Below are 19,779 nucleotides of genomic sequence, written 5' to 3' on the forward strand. Positions count from 1 at the left end.
GTAAAACTGGCTAGCCTCACTGTGCTTAGAAGCCATATTATAGATTCTAAAAGACATCCTGTACATTTTAAATGAGCTGTTAATACTCTTGGCTGTATCTATTCTGACAGTTAAAATACCCACACTCAGTAGAGATCAGGGGCTATGGTAGTTTGTACAACATGAGCCCAGGCTAGTTTTCTCTATGGCCTGAGAGAAGAGGAAGGGAACCAGACAGCCCCATCCCTGGCTCATCCTGGGCTGTTGTTGGAAAGAGAGGGAGGTTGACATGTAGGAACCAGGAATGGAAAAGAAGTAGTTATCCAGCTTCCTACATACTGCTGGAAGGTGGCCCTAGAATCAGTGGACGTGCCTATGGGGACCCAGTAACCATCAAGAGTACATAGTACATAGTTTCCATGTAGGGAAAATTTCCAGAAAGCATTAAACAGCACCCAGAACCAAAGCCCTTTTGTGAGCTCCCCTGTTCATTTCTCACTACCCCAACATCAACTGGCTCACCCATGACCTTACTGGCGAGAACTAGAACTCGGACTTCACTGCACCTTTCAACTCAATGCAAAGGCGCATAGTCCTGAAAAAGTCTCACATTTCCTCCTAGGAAGACCGATTTTGGTTATTTATGTCATGGCTTTGGATTGATGGTGTTTGGCTCTGGACTCACGTCCACAAATATGGGTAGAGATGATGGCTATCACAGCTGAGTTACAGGCTTTAGCTCTTCCTTCAAGACCCTATAAAATGTTTTTATAAGTACTGGAAGTAATAATTTTATGAAGTGCCTGCAACTTAGCCATATAAAATTGCTTGGAGAATGTTCTTATTTTCATGTAAATATGAGCATCTTGAGGATCGGGAAGATACAGTTTTGGAATTGAGTTAAGATCTCTCTCTTTTTAACAGTGTATTTATAGTTGTGAGTTAATGAAGCAGGAATTTTATTCAAAATACGATTTTCTTCCATCAACAGAGGCCATCCATGTACTCCACAAACATTCATTGAGCACTATGCCCATCACCAAGACAGAAACAAAGGGTCACAAGTAGCATGCAATTTTAAAAAGACTAGAGTCATAAAAAGGTAAAGGACACCATCCCGCTGTGTTGGCAGGAGCCTACATATGCTGGGAATACAACAACAAAGCCGAAAATGAGATGCTCTGTCCTCTGGTTTAGGAAAAACAAACAAACAAACAAATAAATAAATAAATAAATCACAGAAAATAGAAGTGGTTATTAGAGAAAAAACTAACATCTGTGAAATAGTGTAAAGGGGGAGAAGCAGGTTAGACTGAAGGTATAAAGGGGTTTGTAGATGAGTTGAACTTTGACCAGAATCTTAAAAACAAACAAAAGGAACTTTAATAGATTTATGTTTAAGTATCTATAGGAGACAGATCACTGAGAAGGAGAGAAGAATCCTAGCCATGTCTCTGAGGCTGTAGTGGCCTCAGTGGATCTGTGAAGAGACAGGAAAAATCTACTGTGACAAGAAGAAAACCTTTGCATTGGAAGCCCATAGGTCACTGCACAGGGATTGACTGGGTATGTGTGTAGATTCTGAATTCCACAGGCGGGAACGATGTGCCTGCTTCTGATCACCCCCTCCTCAGTCCCCACTGCACTGCCTGACCCGGAGAAGTATTTGTTAAGCAAATAAAGTGATGGAAGAGAAGCTGGTATAGAGAGAGAGAAGGGTCTTGATGAAAGAACTTGAATGATAGCATGCTATTTGATGATCTTGGACCCAGTTTTAGGAGCAACAGAAAGATGGTGTGTGACCCATGTCGTTCGGCAGATGCTTCCCTTTTTGAAGGAGAGAAGTAATGCTCTGGGCACTGTTGACTAGGGAGACAGGACTTTTGAGGAGCTCTGGTTTGGGCAATTTGGATGTATTTGGGGAAAATCTCTGGTTCTGCAGAGCTGTGTTTGGATAACCAGAGAAGGCTATAAAGCGCATTTCATCTACAGTTTGGTGGTTTCTTGCCTTTCCTAATCTGAGAGTGAGGGTGGTTGCATCTCTTGGGGGAATCGATAGCCATCCCACTCCACACTGGGCAGACACCCAGGGGATCCAAGCTTGCCCTTTCACTTACTTTGTACATTCCTCTTACTCACCATGCCCTCCTATGACTCCACGCTTTCTCACCTTCTGCCAGCAAGTCCAGGAAAGACCCTAATATTCTTACTTTCTCAAGGGAAGAGTCACATGTCTACATTCAAGCATACGATGAGAACCAAGCAGTTTCCAGTTAGACAGGAGAGATACTTCCAGAAAGGCCCTCTCAAGTCACATCTGCTAGCCCTGATTATAAGCTGGGTGCTATCTTGGGACACAGGTTGGAGGAGGTGCACCAGACAAAGGCCCAACTGGTCCTCACTAGCTCCCCCGGCTTAGCCATCACCATCACCACAGACCACTGTAAGATGCTAATAGAAACTAAAGGCTCTTCCCAGGAAGGTGTAAACTGTATATACAAAGATTTGAATTGAGGTTCACAGGGAATTTGTCTATAGGTCTTGAGTTGTGAACCTAGGGTTCCTCTATAGGCTAACCCAGGCAGCATTCCTAGTGATTCCCTGGCCGCCACCCCATGTGGCTACTCTGAAGATTTCTGGTAATTGAGAATTGTCTAACTGTGACCTGAATGAAGCCCAGGAGGTACTCCGTCAGGTCACTGTGACACCGCCAAATGAGGAGTCCAACACGGGTCATCTGGTAGACCCCAAGAGACTAAGAAATTCGAGTCTCTTCTTACGCTGTCATACCTCCAGCATTTCTCTGGGGCTTGATTGGATGAGGCAATTTTCTCTCTGGTATTAAGGTGCCAACTTGTTTGGCCTGAATGTTTCTTGGCACTGGAGTTCTTTGGCAAGGCAAACTGGCCAGTTGTTTCTCTTCTATGTTCATTGGATATGGACCAGGCCTACTACTGAGACCATTGGTTAGACAATAATCAACAATTAAGGGTAATTTTCTCCCAGGGTCACATAACATCAGATTCTCCTTTCTTTAGAGTGGACCTTTTATTTTAAATCTAAAGTCATTTAAACACTAATTTTCAAAATACAATAATAAGGATGTTCTGGAAAGCTTTCTGAACAGTACATTCTATTTTTTTAAATAATGTAGATATCAGTTATACCAACCAGTTCGTGCTTATCATATGTGCCACACAACAGAAGCTGCCTGCATTGCCTTTAACAGTCCCCATGCCATCATGGGATAACTAAAACACTTGTGTGAAGATTGGGAGTCAGCATAGGTAAAATGAAAAAGGATCTGGGTCTAGTCTTGACCCAGTAACAGAAGAATCATCCAACTTAGGGAAATCACTGGCCTGTCCCGCTTCACTGTCTTGGTCTCTGCAAGGCAGAGGGAGGCTGCTGTCTCTACAGCCCTGCCAGTCCTTGAAGCCTAGAAAGTCCATGGCTGCAGTTACCTGGGACTCATCCCAACTTAGGGTCTCTTAAAGTTGCCTCCAGGATCTCAAGCTTTCGGATAGGTGACAAGAAGCACACAGGCTGGGAGGCTAACAGCTTTCTGCTCTCATACTCAGCCCCCCTGATCCAGGAAGAAGCAGTTGAGCTAGAAAAGGGAGCCCCCTGAGGACCACTGCTGGGTTGGAACTGAGGTATGAGGCCCTCCATTTCTGCTCTCCCTGAGTTTGGGAGTAAACAGGAGTGCTGTGGGGGGTAAACTTGGGTAAGGGGATCAACGCTGGCTGAACTTTTCCTGAGAGCACTGAGGAAAAGGGGGTGTGTCACCTCATAGCTGAAGCAAACCTGAAACAGCCAAGCCTTTTAGTGTCTCGTTACCGAGGCTCCCATGGAGCTCTGGGTCAACCACCAGAAGTCAGATGTTGCTGATGGTGAGGACTTCAGTTGTAACATTAGGAGGCTTCATTTTAATTCACCAGTGTCTGTTTCTCCTTGAGATCTAGAAGCTTCCACAGTAGAAGTGAGGATTCTGACTCTCTAAAGGTGAGAAGATTGTTGTTGTTGGCATTGGGCCGTGAGCACCTGCTCTCAGTGTCTCTACCCAGCTGGTGTTAAGGTGGTCACAATATTTTTGTTGGAAAAGAGTCCCCAAACCTGCAGCAACTAATAATGGATGGACATTCAATTGTCCCAAGTCAAGGAGATGGCTGAACAGGCAAAAGAACTCACTAAAAACCTCTGACAAACAAGTTCAGTCCCTAGAGCTCACCCTTTGCCAGATGCAGTAGTATACATCTGTAACACTGGCACTCCTACAGCAAGAGGGGAGTTGGAAATAAACTGGCCAAACTTCAAAATCTACAGGCTAGTTGGCTTGAACTACATGGGGCAGGGGCAAAATAATAATAATAATAATAATAATAATAATAATAATAATAATAAAATCCTGCCTCAACGAGTCAGAAAGAAAAAAAATCTGTCTTGGAAAGTTTTTCCTCTGACCTTTGCAGCATGTTGCAACATGGTTTCACACACACACACACACACACACACACACACACCACACTGAATAAATGAATGAAAAATAAAATAATTTTTAAAGAAGAAGCTCCAAATAACTGAAATTTTTTTAAAAACTCAGAATTAAATTAGGTGGCTGGAGAGGTGGCTCAGGTTAAGAGCACTGTTTGCTCTTTCAGAGGTCCTGAGTTCAATTCCCAGCACCCACAGGGAGGCTCACAACCATCTCCAGTGGGAGCTGATGCCCTCTTCTGGCATAAAGTCATACATGCAGACAGACCACTTGCATACATAAAATAAAAAACATACATACATAACACATACATCTTTTTAAAAAAATAAAAGAAAGAAATTAGACAAATTCACATGTGGAAGGTGACCCTGCCTACAGGACAAGCCGTTCCAGCAGCTAAGCTGAGTACTGTTGGATCCCTGGTGGCAAAGTCAGGACAGAGGCCACTGGGAGATGGAACACAGCAACGGTGAGAAAAGGAGCAGGAGTTTCCCGCCTGAGGATTTCAGAAGACTTGCTCTTTCCTGACAAGAAACCCTGAGGCCTTTGACAAATGCTACGGAGTGGGAGAGAAACTAGAGAGAAATACCAACCCAGAAAACACCAGAGAACGGAAAAGAACGTGCACAGAGAGTGGAGACAACAGAAAAAGGTGGCTCAAGGAGAGAAGCAAAGTGATTAAAAATAAAAGCCCCAGACCACAAGGTAGCCGCAAGCACGGAGAAAACAAAAACATTCAGCCACTCAGTGAGCTGCAGCCATTGTCAACTAGGTCAACCACTTAGCAGGGATGGCACTTGGCCTTCCAGGTCATTGTGCTGGATTCTGGAACTATGTGGGTGATCACAAAAGAGTTCCTAGTGGAATGGGGGGTGCATAGTCTACAGTCTGGGTCAGAGAAACCTGTCTTGTATTAGCTGCCTGTCTGTTGCTGTGACTGAACACTGGGCAAGAACAACTTAAAGAAGGAAGGGTTTACTAAAGCTCGTGGTTTAAGGGGGTATGGTCTATCTTGGTGGGTAAGTCGTAAGCTCATGGTTTAAGGGGATACGGTCTATTATGGTGGGTAAGTCATGGTGGCAGGAGTATTTGAAACAGATAGTTACACAGCATCCATACCCAGGAAACAGAGAAGGATGAACATTAGTGCTCAGCTAGCTCCCTTTTCGTCCAATCCAAGACCCCAACCCATGCAATGGCGCCACCTACCTTGTAAAGTGGGTCTTACCAACCAAGTTGGCTTAACTTAGAAAATCTCTGGCAGACACAACCAGCGATTTGTCCCCATGGTGATTCTCGGTCCTGTTAATCCTGACAAGCAGTATTAACCATCACACATCCTCAACTCTCTCTCTCTCTCTCTCGTGGTTCTACTCTCGTGGTCCTCATAGATGGAGAACCAGGGACAGCTTCCCCTATCTGTGTTCGCACTCTCAAAAGCATCACCAGGAACCTGGAAGAAGGGTCTGAGAAGAAACTGAGTTTAGAGAGAGAAGTTTGGGGAGTTCAAAAAGGACTAGGTCTGTGTGGTAAGGGCAAGGGAGGAGAGAGTGGGGTAAGGAATGATGCTAGGAACTGGGTGATTCTTTTCCAAGCCTAATGCCCACTCCGGGCTCTCTTCCTAAGGCAGGAAAATGAAGTGAAAAAGGAGAGCTGAGGATATGGCTAGTAATCAAAGGAGAACACAGCCCCTTGCTATCTTTTCTCATCCAGTGGGAAGCTGCTGGTAGAGGCACTATTCTGAATCCTTCCCCTGAGCACAATCCATCAGCAGCTACTCAGAGAGATTCTCATGCATCCCCTCTAAAGTGAGACCAATGCTCCGTGCAAGGAAGGAGATTCAGCCATAGGCCTCTAGGGAAGTCATCAGATTGAGAGTGGGCAAGGACGTACTAAGCTTAGACACATCCTGGTACTAGCACACAATTAATGGAATAAACCAAACGTGCTGTTTATGGAAAGATCTTGGGCCCGGAAGTCTCTCCCACTCACTGAACAGTCAATCTCCAAAGATGTTCTTGGATTAAAAGGAAAATACTCCTGAAGAATTAAGGCTGGACACTATCTTACATCCAAATCTTAACGCATTGGTTTTCAACTAAATTCTTTTTCTTGCTTTACGTCTCAGCTGCAGGAAAACCTGCAGTGTTGAGTGGTGGGTGCCGAAACAAGAACTGCATCTCCTGCTGACACTGTGGACACAGCATAGACACCCCAGGAAGAGAGATCAGGATCTTAACCCATGGGTCTGCTAGACCCGAGGTTAAGGAAGTGGGGTCGGGGGGAACACAGAGGCTTAGAAATTGAGGAGTAAAAGGGACAAGTAAGAATTACAAATGCAAACCTGGACTCTAAACAGAAATAGCATCCTTGAGGGGACTGGGGCTCTCAAATCACTTTAATAGCTTCATGTTCAGAGGGCAGATGGGCTACATGGTTGCTGTTGTTGGCTAAAAAATTCTTCAAATAAGGAAAATACTTCCCCCTGTCCAGCTGATTTGTAGTAATGAAATCTCCAGATGAGGTGGATTTTGCTATGCCCAGCTCATCTCTGCTTGCCATCAGTCACTGTGCCCAGGAAAAGGCCGAGGATTGTATAATGGCTTGCCTTAAGCACATGGCTGTCACCATGAGAGAGAAATATTGAACAATATATAGTCATTGGAATGCAAAATGAATTTTTCCCTAGAATTGACCATATTTGCACAAAGCCAGTCATCTGGTTAGCATAGACTTTCTCTGCTCCCACGTGAAGCTTGGAAAAGCTTGACTCTAATTCAGCCTTCCCTGACTTACCCATCTCACTTCTTCATGTATACCGTCCTCTTGCCAAGATATTAGTCTAGGAGATTCTGAGAGTTCCTGAAATTAGACCGTCTAAGGCCAAGTCCTAGTGCTGCCAGAGACTACCTGAGTGTCCTTGGTTGACTTACTCGACCCCATTAAGGTTTGTTTGTTGGAAAAATAGAAACATTAATAATAAGTATGTCATTTGGTATGCGAGCATGTGTTTATACACACAAATGTGTATGGATGCATACAGATGTACACATGCTTGCATGTGTATGTGCATGGATGTGAATGTCAGGAGGCAACAACTTCAGGTCTTGTTTCTTAGGCACTATCCATGTGTGTGGAGGAGTGGAAAACAAGTTATCTCCCTGGATAGAACTCAATAAACAGGCTAGGCTGGTTGACCAGAAAGCTTCAAGGATCCACCTGTTTCCACCTCTGTAGGGCTGGGATAAGTATATGCTTCCCATCTGTATTTTTTTAATATGAGTTCTAGGCACCAAAGTCAGGTCTTCATGCTTACAAGGCAAACATTTTACTGACTGAGTCATCTCCCCAGTCCAGAAGTCACACCACTCACAGTATTACTAATAATAGTTAAATTATATGCAAAAAGTTAAGCGCACTGCCTGACTCGAGACAGATAATTGATGACTCTAAACTTTGCTTTAATAATGAGACAGCGCTGAAAACTTGGAACCTTAAGAATAAAACTTCCTTAGCTGTATGGTTTTCCAAAGTAAACACCTGACAATTCATGTGTGTCTGTGATTGCTCTGAGACATGGTTGAACTTGAGGAGATTTGTGCTTTGGTGATAAATGCTCCCATCATCTGCTGCACCCTTCTGTATGTTTTGACTTCCATGGTGTGTAAGTTGTGTCTCTGAGCTCAGGATGCTGTTGGCTGGGGCAGCCTCTAAGAGCATCCAGCGTGCATGCCGTGTGTCCCAAACTCTGATGGGTCTGCAGCTCAGAGAAGAAGGAAAAGAAAGAAAATCAAGACTATGGTCTTTCTGCATGGATAGAGAAAGTGGCCCATGAAATCCCACCCTCACCTGAGGTTTGTAAGAACCTTCCAGCTGCTGGTAGTTGCTGGAGGAGGCAGAGTATTGGGTTTCTTCAGGAATGCATCCCCTGCTGGACTGCCCCGCTCCAGCACACATGCGGCACTGAGCAGGCTCACTGAGTTCTAGGAGGAGTACATAAAGTTGGGAGGGAAAAGAAGTAAGTTGTGGGTGAAGTTGGAGGGGAAGATGTAAGGGTGGATTTGATCAAAATACGTTATATTCGTGTGCCAACCTCTCAAACGATAGATTAAAATAGTAATAAAAGGTCATCAACAGAAGAAAGGATAAAGGTGGTGTGGGGCCAGGAGAAAAACTTTCTCTTAACTTCCTGCTTTGTTCAGAAGGAAAAACGGAAGCCCACGAGTGTCATAAGGCTTTCCCAAAAACCACTCTCCTAAGTGGACATCAAACTGTTACTGGTAGCAAGGGAAGAAAGGAGAGCAGCTCAGGAGTGAAACAGGGGAAGGCAGAAAGGACTGTGAAGCTGTTCTTACAAACCCCTCAGAAAGGAATGAAGAGGAACATTTGGGGGTACAGAAAACCATACAATGCCTTTTCAGGGAGCTAATAAATGTCTGGGGTAGAAAAATAAGGAGTGCTGGGCTGGTCCTTCTGTTCACAGAGGATAGGATCGGGTAATCACAGTTTTTTCTCTCTGTGTGACAGTCCTGGCTGCCCTGGAATTCACTCTATAGACCAGGCGGTCTTGAACTCACAGAGATCCACCTGCCTCTGCCTCCCAAGTACTGGGATGAAAGGCCTGAGTCACTGGCTCAGCGAGGGTAATCACATTTTAATGTGGATGTGGGTTTGAATGTACTCCTACCTTGTTTTATAACTCAGGCAAAACCGTGTGTCTAGACTCTACCAAAAATGGCACACTGTACTCTCTAAGGCTTGAGGAAACCAACACATGATTGTCTATCACTGAGAGAGGGAGCTGGTACAACCCTAGCAGTCTGAAATGATCTTTGAAATCATAACAAAGGGGTTACCAGCAAATATGAGACACTTGCGTGCATCGGGAAGCTTTTGAAACTTTTTAAAAGTAGAAAAAGATGTGTGTTGGTTTGTGGTTTTAACTGATTGGCCCCTTGACCTGCCAATCATCTGTGTAATCCTTTCCTGTCTCTTTCAGGTTCCTTCTTCCCTGATTTCAAGCCCTCGGAAACCGTTTTCAAAATAGTATTTTGGCTTGGCTACCTAAACAGCTGCATCAACCCCATCATATACCCCTGCTCCAGCCAGGAGTTCAAGAAAGCCTTTCAGAATGTGCTGAGAATCCAGTGTCTCCGAAGACGGCAGTCTTCAAAGCATGCCCTGGGCTACACCCTGCACCCGCCCAGCCAGGCCGTGGAAGGACAGCAGAGAGACATGGTTCGTATCCCGGTGGGCTCGGGAGAGACTTTCTACAAGATCTCCAAGACAGACAGAGTCTGTGAATGGAAGTTTTTCTCTTCCATGTCCCAGGGATCGGCAAGGATTACAATGCCGAAGGACCAATCTGCCTGTACCACAGCTAGGGTGAGAAGTAAAAGCTTTTTGCAGGTCTGCTGCTGTGTGGGGTCCTCGACCCCCAGCCTCGAAGAAAATCACCAAGTTCCAACCATTAAGATCCATACCATCTCCCTCGGTGAAAATGGGGAGGAAGTCTAGAGAACGGGAAAGGTCACAGGGTGATACTAGGTACCTCCGATTCCCTCTCAGAAGGCCAGTAAATTCTTGAAGGACAATCCAGGACCGTTCAAGGAGGTCCCCATCTGGGAAAGGGGAGAGGGAGGGCACTAGTTCCCGGGGACAGTGGAAGAGGGCACAGGGTAAGAGGCAGGGTATTTGGTAACTAATTGGTTCTGAATGATGGGAGGCCTGTTTCCCTTCCGCTCAAACCCTCAGCCACTCTCTGATCCTGCTTTCCACAACTGACCCTTTCAACAAGAAATACCATGGGAAAGAAAATTTCATCCACAATCCAAAAGACTATAAATACAGGATGGTGATTTCATTGTGAATATTTTGAGCACACACTCTAAGTTTGGAGCTATTTCTTGATGGAAGGGCGGGTATTTTATTTTCAGGCTGAACCCACTGGCAACCACATTTGACATTTCTGGAGAGGGGACCTAGAGAGAAAGGAGTATAAGGTAGTGGCCAGCATGCTTTAAAGTGAGTTTGGAAGCGCCACCAAAGTCTCAGCTTGGGTGAACCTGGACAGGGGTCTTCGCAGAGGTTGTTTTTTGATGGGTTCCTTATCCCCAGTTGAAACTAGGGCACATTCTCCATCCTTGGATCCAAGGAGTATGAGCAGGACTAGCCAGGGAAAGCATGCTTTTCTCAAGAGCAGAGGGTATGGCCAGGGCAACAGTTGCAAGACCTGGTGAAGGAAAGCTTTCTTCTTTTACCTCCTTAAAGACCAAGAAGCTGGAATGTAGAGGATGCTAACATCAAGCTAATGCCCTGTTGTTCTGCCGCCTCTTTGATAGGACAAACCACTCGCCCTTTCCAGGACTCCACAATGGAAACTCAGGAATGGCAGAATACTGGCTTCCATTTCCTCTCACCTGCTTCCTTGCTGTGTAGTGAATGGGGCTCACTGATGGCACATAGAGGGAGTCTCAGGGTCCAGGCACACCCCTCCTAAGCTTTCAAACATACTGATGCTCACCCTCAAACATTTCAATTGATTGCCAAATAACTGCCCAAAATTGATTCCCACTTTTTTCAATATGTTTTGCATCCTTAATAATTCACATTATTAGGAATGGTGACCACGGCAAACACACATAAAAATTAAAACATGCCTGTCATTCCTCCGTAAGAATTGTAAAATAAGGTCTAATGTTTGTGGCACCAACCCTAATAAGAATCACAACTGCCAACATTTTTCATAACTTCTTCCCCTAAGAGCATCTGAGCAGGTTGAAGTTACTATGAAACCACCACAGGGAGACTCCTGGTCCTTGCAGCTTTCCTTTCCCTCCTTACATCAAACTGAACTCTGCCATAAGTCTTTCTACAGGCAAATCTTTATCCACATCGCAATGAAGGAAGTGCATGCGTGTGGCTGTGGGTTTTGTGATTGGTTGTCTTGGGGCTTTGAATCTGACCTGCTTCCTCTACCCTTTCCTGGGCCGTGTCTTCTTGTTGGCCAGCAAGAGAGTTTCTTGGCCTTGTGTTCTTCTGAAATTGGCTTTTGCTACTGAGAAATTGGCTGGGATTTTAGGCTTTTCTTGGGCTCTCTGCATAGCTCCTAACAACTCTACCAGATGTGAGTGTCAAAGTGTCCAGGAAGAACTCCGGAAGGCAAGCCTGGCTCATCTTCTCAATATAAGCATCCTTGTTCCAATTAACTTCCTTCTACATCTGCATTCTAAAACCGACCCTTGTTCTTGTCATCCCCCCATAGAAGAACATCCTCATGGGGAGGGGCAGAGCCTTTCTTCAGCAGAGTACCATCCCATGCCACCGATGATCCTTAAATCTCTGGGTGAAAAAACACAAATGTTAAAAGTGGAAAACTTAGGCACACTAAAAAGCTACCATTAATGCCAGTTTAGGTCCTCAGATAAAAACCAATAGTATGCATGTAGCGCTATCCGTAAACAACTGCCCGCACACCCCGCTGGCATCCCTCCCTCTTAAGGAAGCAAGTATCTAACAGCCTTTTCCATTCCCACAGCAGGGTGCTGACTAGAAACACAACAACTTTATAAGAAATTGATAATGTCACCAAAAAACATGGAGACAAAAGTGGGGTAAACAGCATAAAAGTGGAATGTCTTTTTAATCATCGACCAAAAAAAAAAAAAAAAAAACAAGGCTGTACCTTTAAGTGTGCCAAAAGCTATCTAAAATGGTTACAGCCAAATGAATGATTGTCATATTTATATTCACGTGTTTACTGCTTCTATTTGGAGTTTTAAGAATTTACCCAGAGTAACCCCAGTTAAAATATCCTCTCTTGCGTGTTCTAAGAAAACGATCGCTTTGGGATTGTCTCTCTGTCACAACATCAAGGGGGCATTATGGTAGGCGACTTTGAGACTAGTGTGAGATTCAGACCATGTGTATGAAGAGGAACCTTGGCTCTCTTCACCCAAAAGTTCCTCCGGAGCATCAGAGATGCAGCTCAGTTGGTGGGGTGCTTGCCTGACATACACAGCCCAGCAGCACCTAAAACCAAGAGTGGTGGCTCATGATTGTGAACTCAGCATTCAGGAGGTACAAAGAGGAGAATCAAGAGTCCAAGGTTAACCTTGAATACATAGTAAGTTTGAGCAAGCCTAGACTACATGAGACCCTATTAAGAAAAAACTCCAGGCTATACCACTGCAAGAAAAGCTCCTCCTTGTCATAGTCTCATCCCAGACTGCTTCTGCACGGAATTACTCTGCATGTGACACCCTTTGCAAAGCACTGAAGCTTCCAGCTCTCAGCACTGACTCCGACTGGCCCATTCAAGACAGAGAATGATAGCTGAGCTATAAGCCCTCTCTTACAGCACTTCTCTTAGCTCCATCACATGTCAGGGATCAATGACTCTGATCCTCTAGAAACTCTTCCATTGCCAGTTTTAAAATGAACTCTGGTGGTTGAGAAAGGCTAAGGACTTGCCCATAGTCAAGAAGGAACTGTGGCTCAAGCCTGAGCTTCCCTCTAGCTGTTCACCTTCTACATAGTACCTCTGCTTCGCACACTGGGACAGGAGAGTTTGAATTGGAGATTCTCAGGAGACTATTCCACACCCCAACTTTAATGGAACTTATTCCCTTGGGGTTTTTTCTACAAATTAATCTTAGCAAATACACCATCAAACCTTGTATCTGTAATTCCAACGATTAGAGAGCATTCCCATCTCCAGGACATAGTGCTTGCTCCCAGATATGGCTAAAACCTTACAAAGCGGATAGGTTGTACTAGACCAGGACAAGATGAGCATATACCCGAACATGGAAGAATTAGCCAAGAATGGAAAGGCCCAATGATAACTGGGACACGTACTGAGTGGTATGTGGAAGTCAACATGGACACTTAGGACGTATGCCTTTTAGAAAATATATACAAACAGCTGCAACACCAGTTCCCACACACCTAAATTCCAACCTTTATTTTACAAGATAGCAAAAAGGGAAGAGGCCAGAGACATCCCACCAGGAAGTACAGAGCCTGTGTTGGGCACGTGACTTTCCTGGATGCCACTCAGAACGCTGGTCTCTGGGTAAGCCAGCGACTGGCAGTTTTTGAAGACAGGCCATTGGTCAACAGCTGTGCATGTTAGCTTGCTTCCTTTTCTATATGAGCCACCACGAAGACCTTTCAGCACAATAGGTTGGGGGGTGAAAGCCCAGGAGCAAAACTATTTTAGGAAGCATTTTCTTGAGCAGGTAATTGTCCCTGTGTTAGTCACCACTCCTTAGTCACTGCTAACAAACATTCCTCGCTGCTTCTGGGGATAGCTCTATCTCTTGCCAAAATATACACTGCCTCTCCAATGAATGCTTGCTGTCTTAATTAGGGGAAGAGATGGCTCATCAGCAAAGGGAACGGCGAACAGGTGGAAGGCAACAGATGAGAGGCGAGTGAAAACCAGGGCAACAAGAGGAGACAGAGGTAGCAGATGCGCAGGCATCAGAGGCGCTCATCGGTCACTCTGGTCTCTTTTTTACACTACCAGGGCTTTTAACCGTGAAACCACCTGTCCGTTCACAGCTCCGAAAGAGCCCAGTTGGAACACAGCACCTGCTCTGGGCCTCCAAACTATGCTGAGGAGCTGAGCTGAGGTCACATCTTCCAAAAGCCGTGACAACAGTGGCCTCTGGCCCTCCAGGTTCCCTGCAAGATGATTGAGTGGACATGACTGTTGTGGGGGCTGGGCCGGGAAGCGAGTTAGGGTTTTAGCAGCATATGAAGCCAGTCCCTGGGCAACAGTGCCATGGATGGGCTCTCATTCATGTTTCCCGGGCCCTGTGGCACATGAGCGAGCTGAGAAAGAGCCTTGCCTGCTCTCTGCGGGAGAATGTCATGTCTCAGACTGCCGCTGCTGAACCTCCAAAGGCTGTAGGGGTGGCAGGGAGCGTTGAAGGAGGAGACTGACCACAGCCGTGACTCAAAACAGGAAGGGTTAGCCATGCTTTGCTGCAACTGACAGGAAAGAAACTGTCCTGAAACTGGTGGCTTGTTCACAAAGGGCAGATAATGACCTTTTCTCTCGTGTCGCTTGGGAGTTATTGTCATGCGGTCCCTGTCGCACACTCAATGCAGTCACATTATAAGCTGGGTTTGAGGATTGTTGAGCCATGAAAAACACAGACTTAATTAGGTGGGGGAAAAAAATCTTAGCACAACTTAGCATTGCATTTAGAGAAAAAAAAAAGATGAATAACCTGGTTTATGAATCAGGCTGAATAAAATAAATGTATCTGAAGGTCGTAGAGAAGCAGCTAAGACAGAAATTCCAACATGAATTTAGAATTTACACACACACACAGACACACACACATGGATATATGGATATGTGTATTACCACATACTTATCGAACCTTTCTCCGGTCATTCCAGTGTGGGAGGAGAAAAGGGAAGGAGCCTTTATCTACATTTGGCACGTGAAAAAATAGAAGTCAGGAGTTAAGGACTTCTCTGAGCACCCTCATATCCAGCTTTTCTCCAAGAGGCTTCCGTGTCCGCAGGTCTGCCATGTATTTTGGCTTTCTGACTTCCATAGCTCCCTTCTTCAGTTCCAGGTCAGAGCTCTAACTCTGACCGCACCTTCTCCCTGCCTGTCCTGGCCAACGGTTGGGAAGAACTTGTAGTACATGGTCACCCATTCTTGTTCCCTTGGCTGACAGACAGGCACCTGATCAGGCTACTACTGATCCAGGGAAATAGCTAGGGGCAGAAGGCGATTGCTCTGCTCGGTAGGGCGACGTGTCAGGCAAAGTCAGTTGTGACTGTCCCCCTAAGGTCCTCAGGAATACAAAGGTCCCAAAGGGAACCTGTGGGTCATTGGGCACACTCTGATCAGCAGTCCCCAATGGCCACTCTCCACAGCACCACCCTGACATGAAGCCAACGCAAGGCACAGACAGTCCCCAGTGTGCGAGCTGGCAGGGTTCTGACGGTGTGTTCAGAAGTCAAGTATGTGTTTTTCCAAGAGGCATTGTTACAAATTGGGAGGTGCTCCTAGCGGAACCAAAAATAAATAAATAAACATCTGTTTAATGTATACCAGGAGTTGGCAAGCTTTTTCTATAAATGGCTAGAAGGTAAACATTTCAGGCATGGTGGTTTAAGTTCTCAGTTTTGGCTCTTTACTGGGAGGCTATGGACAGTCCTTTAAAAATGTAGACCCATTGGTAGCTCAAAAGACAGCAAGGTTTGGACCGAATTTAGCCCATGGGCCACAGTTTTCCATCCATGCTCCACACCACCACTAGCTTGCAGTATAGAGCTAATACTACTGAACTGTGGCTGCGGGTGATTGGCATGTTTATAAAAAATAGGTCACTGATGGGTCACCCCTGGATGAAGTCAACATTCCCAAACTGTGTGAGTTGTTACATACAGTGGCAAGTTCACATTGACATCCTCAGGATTTCAGGCAGGTGTTAGGAGCAGAGGGAAGGGTTTATCACTCCCCACATTGTGCCCTATAGGGCAGGCAGGTCAACAGAAGCCACAGTGAGTCCAGGGGTCTTCCAGACTTAGAAAGCAGTCTCCCCCTATGACATCTGTCCATCTCAGAGCAGCCACTTGACCAAGACTGCCCTGAAATTTCTCCCAGGTCCTCAGAACTCATTGAAGTGGAGATCCCTAGAAACCTTTGAGGCTTCTTGAAGAGGCCTTATGACCACAGTCCCCTGTGTTAGGGCATTTGGAACCTACTTGGAACTCATTAAGAAAAGTGATGGGACACAGAGAGCATCTTCCAGAAGAAAAATGGGAATAGAATTTTCTCTCGTGTCTCCCTCCTCCTATGTCTCCCTTTCTTTCCTCTTTCTCTGTTTTTTGTTAAATTGAAATCACTAATGAATGAAATAGAATGGCTCCAATATCAGAAAATTTACTTAGCACTCCCTGAGAAGTGCAAAAACCGTGTTTCCCTGAGCTAATGCTGCAATGGAGGACCCCTTCCTTTCCTCTCCAGTCCTGAAGGGACAATGAGGAGCAGGGGGTTTCCAGACGCAATTAAGACTCAGATCATGTGACTTAGTGCAGCATCTGAGTATTGAGAAAGGAGACTCCAAGGCTGGGCCGTGGGTAGGACAGTGGAGGCAGAAATAATCTGTAAAGACCCGTAACTATTGGCACCACAACCAAGCTGAGCCTGGAAAGAAAGGCCTGGGAGGTGCTGAATGGCAGCCTCCCTTCCACACCCTTTCTCCCACCTCGTGCTGTGTCTACACCCTTTGTCCTTTCTACCTTATGCTGATTCCATCTTAACCCCATAAATCAACCCTCCACTCCTGCCAGTTTTGCAGACAATGAACGGTGTTTCATTAGGCCCTTGTCTGTGGGAAACATGCACCATGCTGTGAATAAAAGGATAAGTTCCACAAGCCTGGACCAGAAAACGAGGCCCGCAAGGCAAGAGCATCCTCAGGGCACTGGTCCTCTCAGGACTTTGAGCCTCACCTTGGATTTCTGCCTGTCTATTCTTGGGTGATCCATCCCTCACAAAGGGCACGGGCACACTGTGAGGCCACATTTCAGGGGTGCTTTGGCTTGGAATGGTTTCCGGAGTACCTCTAACCAACCTCTCACAATCTAGACACTTTTCTCATGCTCTCAAATTCAACCTTATTCTCCACCATCACCTTTTGGCTCTTGCTTTTGTTCTTTCTTGTGAACTTTCTGTAGTAGGAGGTCACCAGGCTCTTCAAGGCCTTGATGAACCCATCAAGTAAACTCAGTCCCCCCTCCCGTTGAGCAATGGCTAATCCATCAGGAAGCACACCTCAGCTAGACTGTCCATGGGATGCTGCTTCCTCCAAACCTCTGTTCCTTGTTCCTCTCCTACACGTTATGCTGCACGTTCCTGAAAATTGGGATTCCCCTTCTTGCCTACCCTGCCCTTGAAATAGAGAAATGTCTTCCCTGAAGACTCTTCTTCCACATGAGTGTTCCCATTCTTGCTGGTAGCTTCAGCGTTTGTATCCTCATGTTCATTGCTCGGGCACATTTTTGCTCAATAACGCAGTCTTGTACAGCTTCAACAACATCCGCCAGGGTCGTTACGGTCCTAGATGCTAGAAATCCCAAATCAAGGTGTTAGTTGGCTGTGTCTTCTTCAGCTGATGTTGACTTTGTCTCCTCACTGATCAAAATCTGAGCATGTAGTGTCCTTCCTGGTCCCTGTGTCACACCGGAAGTGACAGCAGTTGTAAAAAGCAGAGGCACAGAGGACACTGACAGACGGCAGGTCAGTGAGCAGCTTTCGTCTCCAAAAGAGGCGCTCAAACCCAAGGTGACAAATGCGGAGGCTAAGAGACAGTGCAGCGGCAGGTGCTTTTGAGAGAAAACATGCCAGTACCCCTAGACTTATTAACAGTTTGCTTCTGTTTGATTTTAAAGAGTAAAACTCTTATTGGAGACTAAGTTGAATTAAAAGGCAGCATCCCTTGCTTGTTCTCACCTCCATTTCTGGCGGCCAGCCTGGCTCCTGCCTTCCTGTGCTGAGCATCACCACCCTCCTCCCGAACTTCAGGTGGGAGCAGGCCACCTGCTACAGTCATCCCGCTCAGTGTTGAAAGCCCCAATCAAATTGCATGCTCTCTTCATCGGAAGTGAAGAAAAACAAGTCTTTATTCGATGACTCTAGTAAATTACAAACAAAAAACATCCTTCCAGTCATTTCCATAGCAATTTAATCCACATGGCAAACTCTAAGATTCTTTCATTCCTTCCTTGACTCTAACAAGTGGTGCAGAAACAAGGTCATAAAAAGTCACAAAAGGTGGATTTTTAGGTCTATGGAGATAGCTGATCAAGTGTTTGCCTTGCAAATCCTAAGAATGAGTTCAATTCCCAGAACCCATGAAAGAAAGAAGAAGGGAAGGAGGGAAGGAGGGAGGGAGGGAGGAAGGGAGGGAGGAAGGAAGGAAGGAAGGAAGGAAGGAAGGAAGGAAGGAAGGAAGACAACAGTGCACCCCTGAGATCACAGCACTGAGAAGCACGCAGGTGTACCCCTGGAGCTCGCTGGCCGGCCTGGTCAAATCAGTGAGTTTCAGGTCAAAGTGAGAGACTGTACCTAAAAGACAAGGTGGTCAGCTCCTAAGGACAATTCCTGAGAGTGTCCTCTTGTCTAGACACCACACACACACACAACACAAACCCACAAACTTTAAACATTTCTGCTCACATCTGTTTCTAGAACCCCTGCTCACTGTTAAGCCCTTTAACGCAGTTTGAAATGGGCATGAACAAGATTGTAGAGTCGTATTGTAGGTGGGAGATTTTCATAGAGAGTGGACACAAGGATTTGGGCATCAAAGCAGAGGGAGGGAAAGGTCTGCAGGGACTTTGGGAATAGAAACCTGAGATTTGGCACACACACACACACACACACACACACACACACACACACACACCGTTGCTTCTGAAGCAAGTGCTCTTGTGGGAACCTAAACCAGACTCAACTTGCTGAGCCTTGACCTACTCGGATCCACCCAGACCGCAGCACAAGAGGGAAGCTGGAGGGATGTTGATATTGGAAAGAGCCATAGGCAGGGCCGTCACAGTCCTGGGCTTCAGTGCAGGCCCCTGTCTTACAGTGGCTCTGAGCGAGCCCCTTGACCCCTCTGGCCCCATGTCTTCATCTGTGAAATGGGGAGCAGTGAGATGTGCGTTCAGGAAGACACCTCATAAGATGACATAAGTCTGTCACAGTGGCCTCCACCACCTGCCAGCATCCTCCCTAACTCATCCCCCCTCCCAGCACCTCTCTCCATGGGGTGAGTATGAGAAAAGACCCTCGAGGCCTCCGTAAACCCGAACACTCTACAAACAACAATTGAGAGAGTAAGTTTTTCCTTTACCCTTTACCCCGCCTCAGGCTCACCTGCAGAATTCGCCAGCATCCACAGGTCATTTCTGTATGATTATAAAGGAAATCAGAAACGAGCCATGCCATGCTGGGCATTGCCCTTGCCAAACTCAGCTGTGGGCTCTCAGTTAGCTGCACCCCCTGCATCGTGCTTTTTCCTTTGGATTAGAGATACCTTTACCTGGAAATTTCACTGTACTGTTTTTTTAAGTCAGGCTCCCTGAACTGTTTCGAGGATTTCCATGGGGCTCAGGACTGTCCAGGCAAAAAAATGGTGCTTTATACTTTTCCAGCTACCGGCGTGGTGCTGGGAAGTGACTTATATTATCGCAGCTGTCCTGTAAAGGTCACTACATGCAAGGTGCATGTGTATTTATAAAGCGGATGCCATGAGAAAGGAGAGTCA

At 45.9% G+C, this 19,779-nt stretch overlaps 1 protein-coding gene across 3 annotated transcripts in view; it reads left to right on the forward strand.

Annotated features, from left to right (window-relative positions):
* Positions 1-19,779, forward strand: part of Adra1a (adrenoceptor alpha 1A) — a 109,361-nt gene that overhangs the window by 76,960 nt on the left and 12,622 nt on the right. For 2 of the 3 annotated variants that reach the window (XM_041665497.1, XM_041665503.1), the window contains exon 3: positions 9,474-18,353. In XM_041665497.1, coding sequence (XP_041521431.1) covers positions 9,474-9,991 — 518 coding nt within the window. In that variant the 3' untranslated portion in view covers positions 9,992-18,353. Of the gene's footprint in view, positions 1-9,473; positions 18,354-19,779 lie in introns of those variants that run through there. The other variant, XM_041665513.1, reaches the window with a different exon arrangement.

This window comes from Microtus oregoni, unplaced genomic scaffold (genome assembly GCF_018167655.1).
Source record: "Microtus oregoni isolate MIOR12 unplaced genomic scaffold, Mior012 000001F_ref0000356, whole genome shotgun sequence".
Taxonomy (NCBI): domain Eukaryota; kingdom Metazoa; phylum Chordata; class Mammalia; order Rodentia; family Cricetidae; genus Microtus; species Microtus oregoni.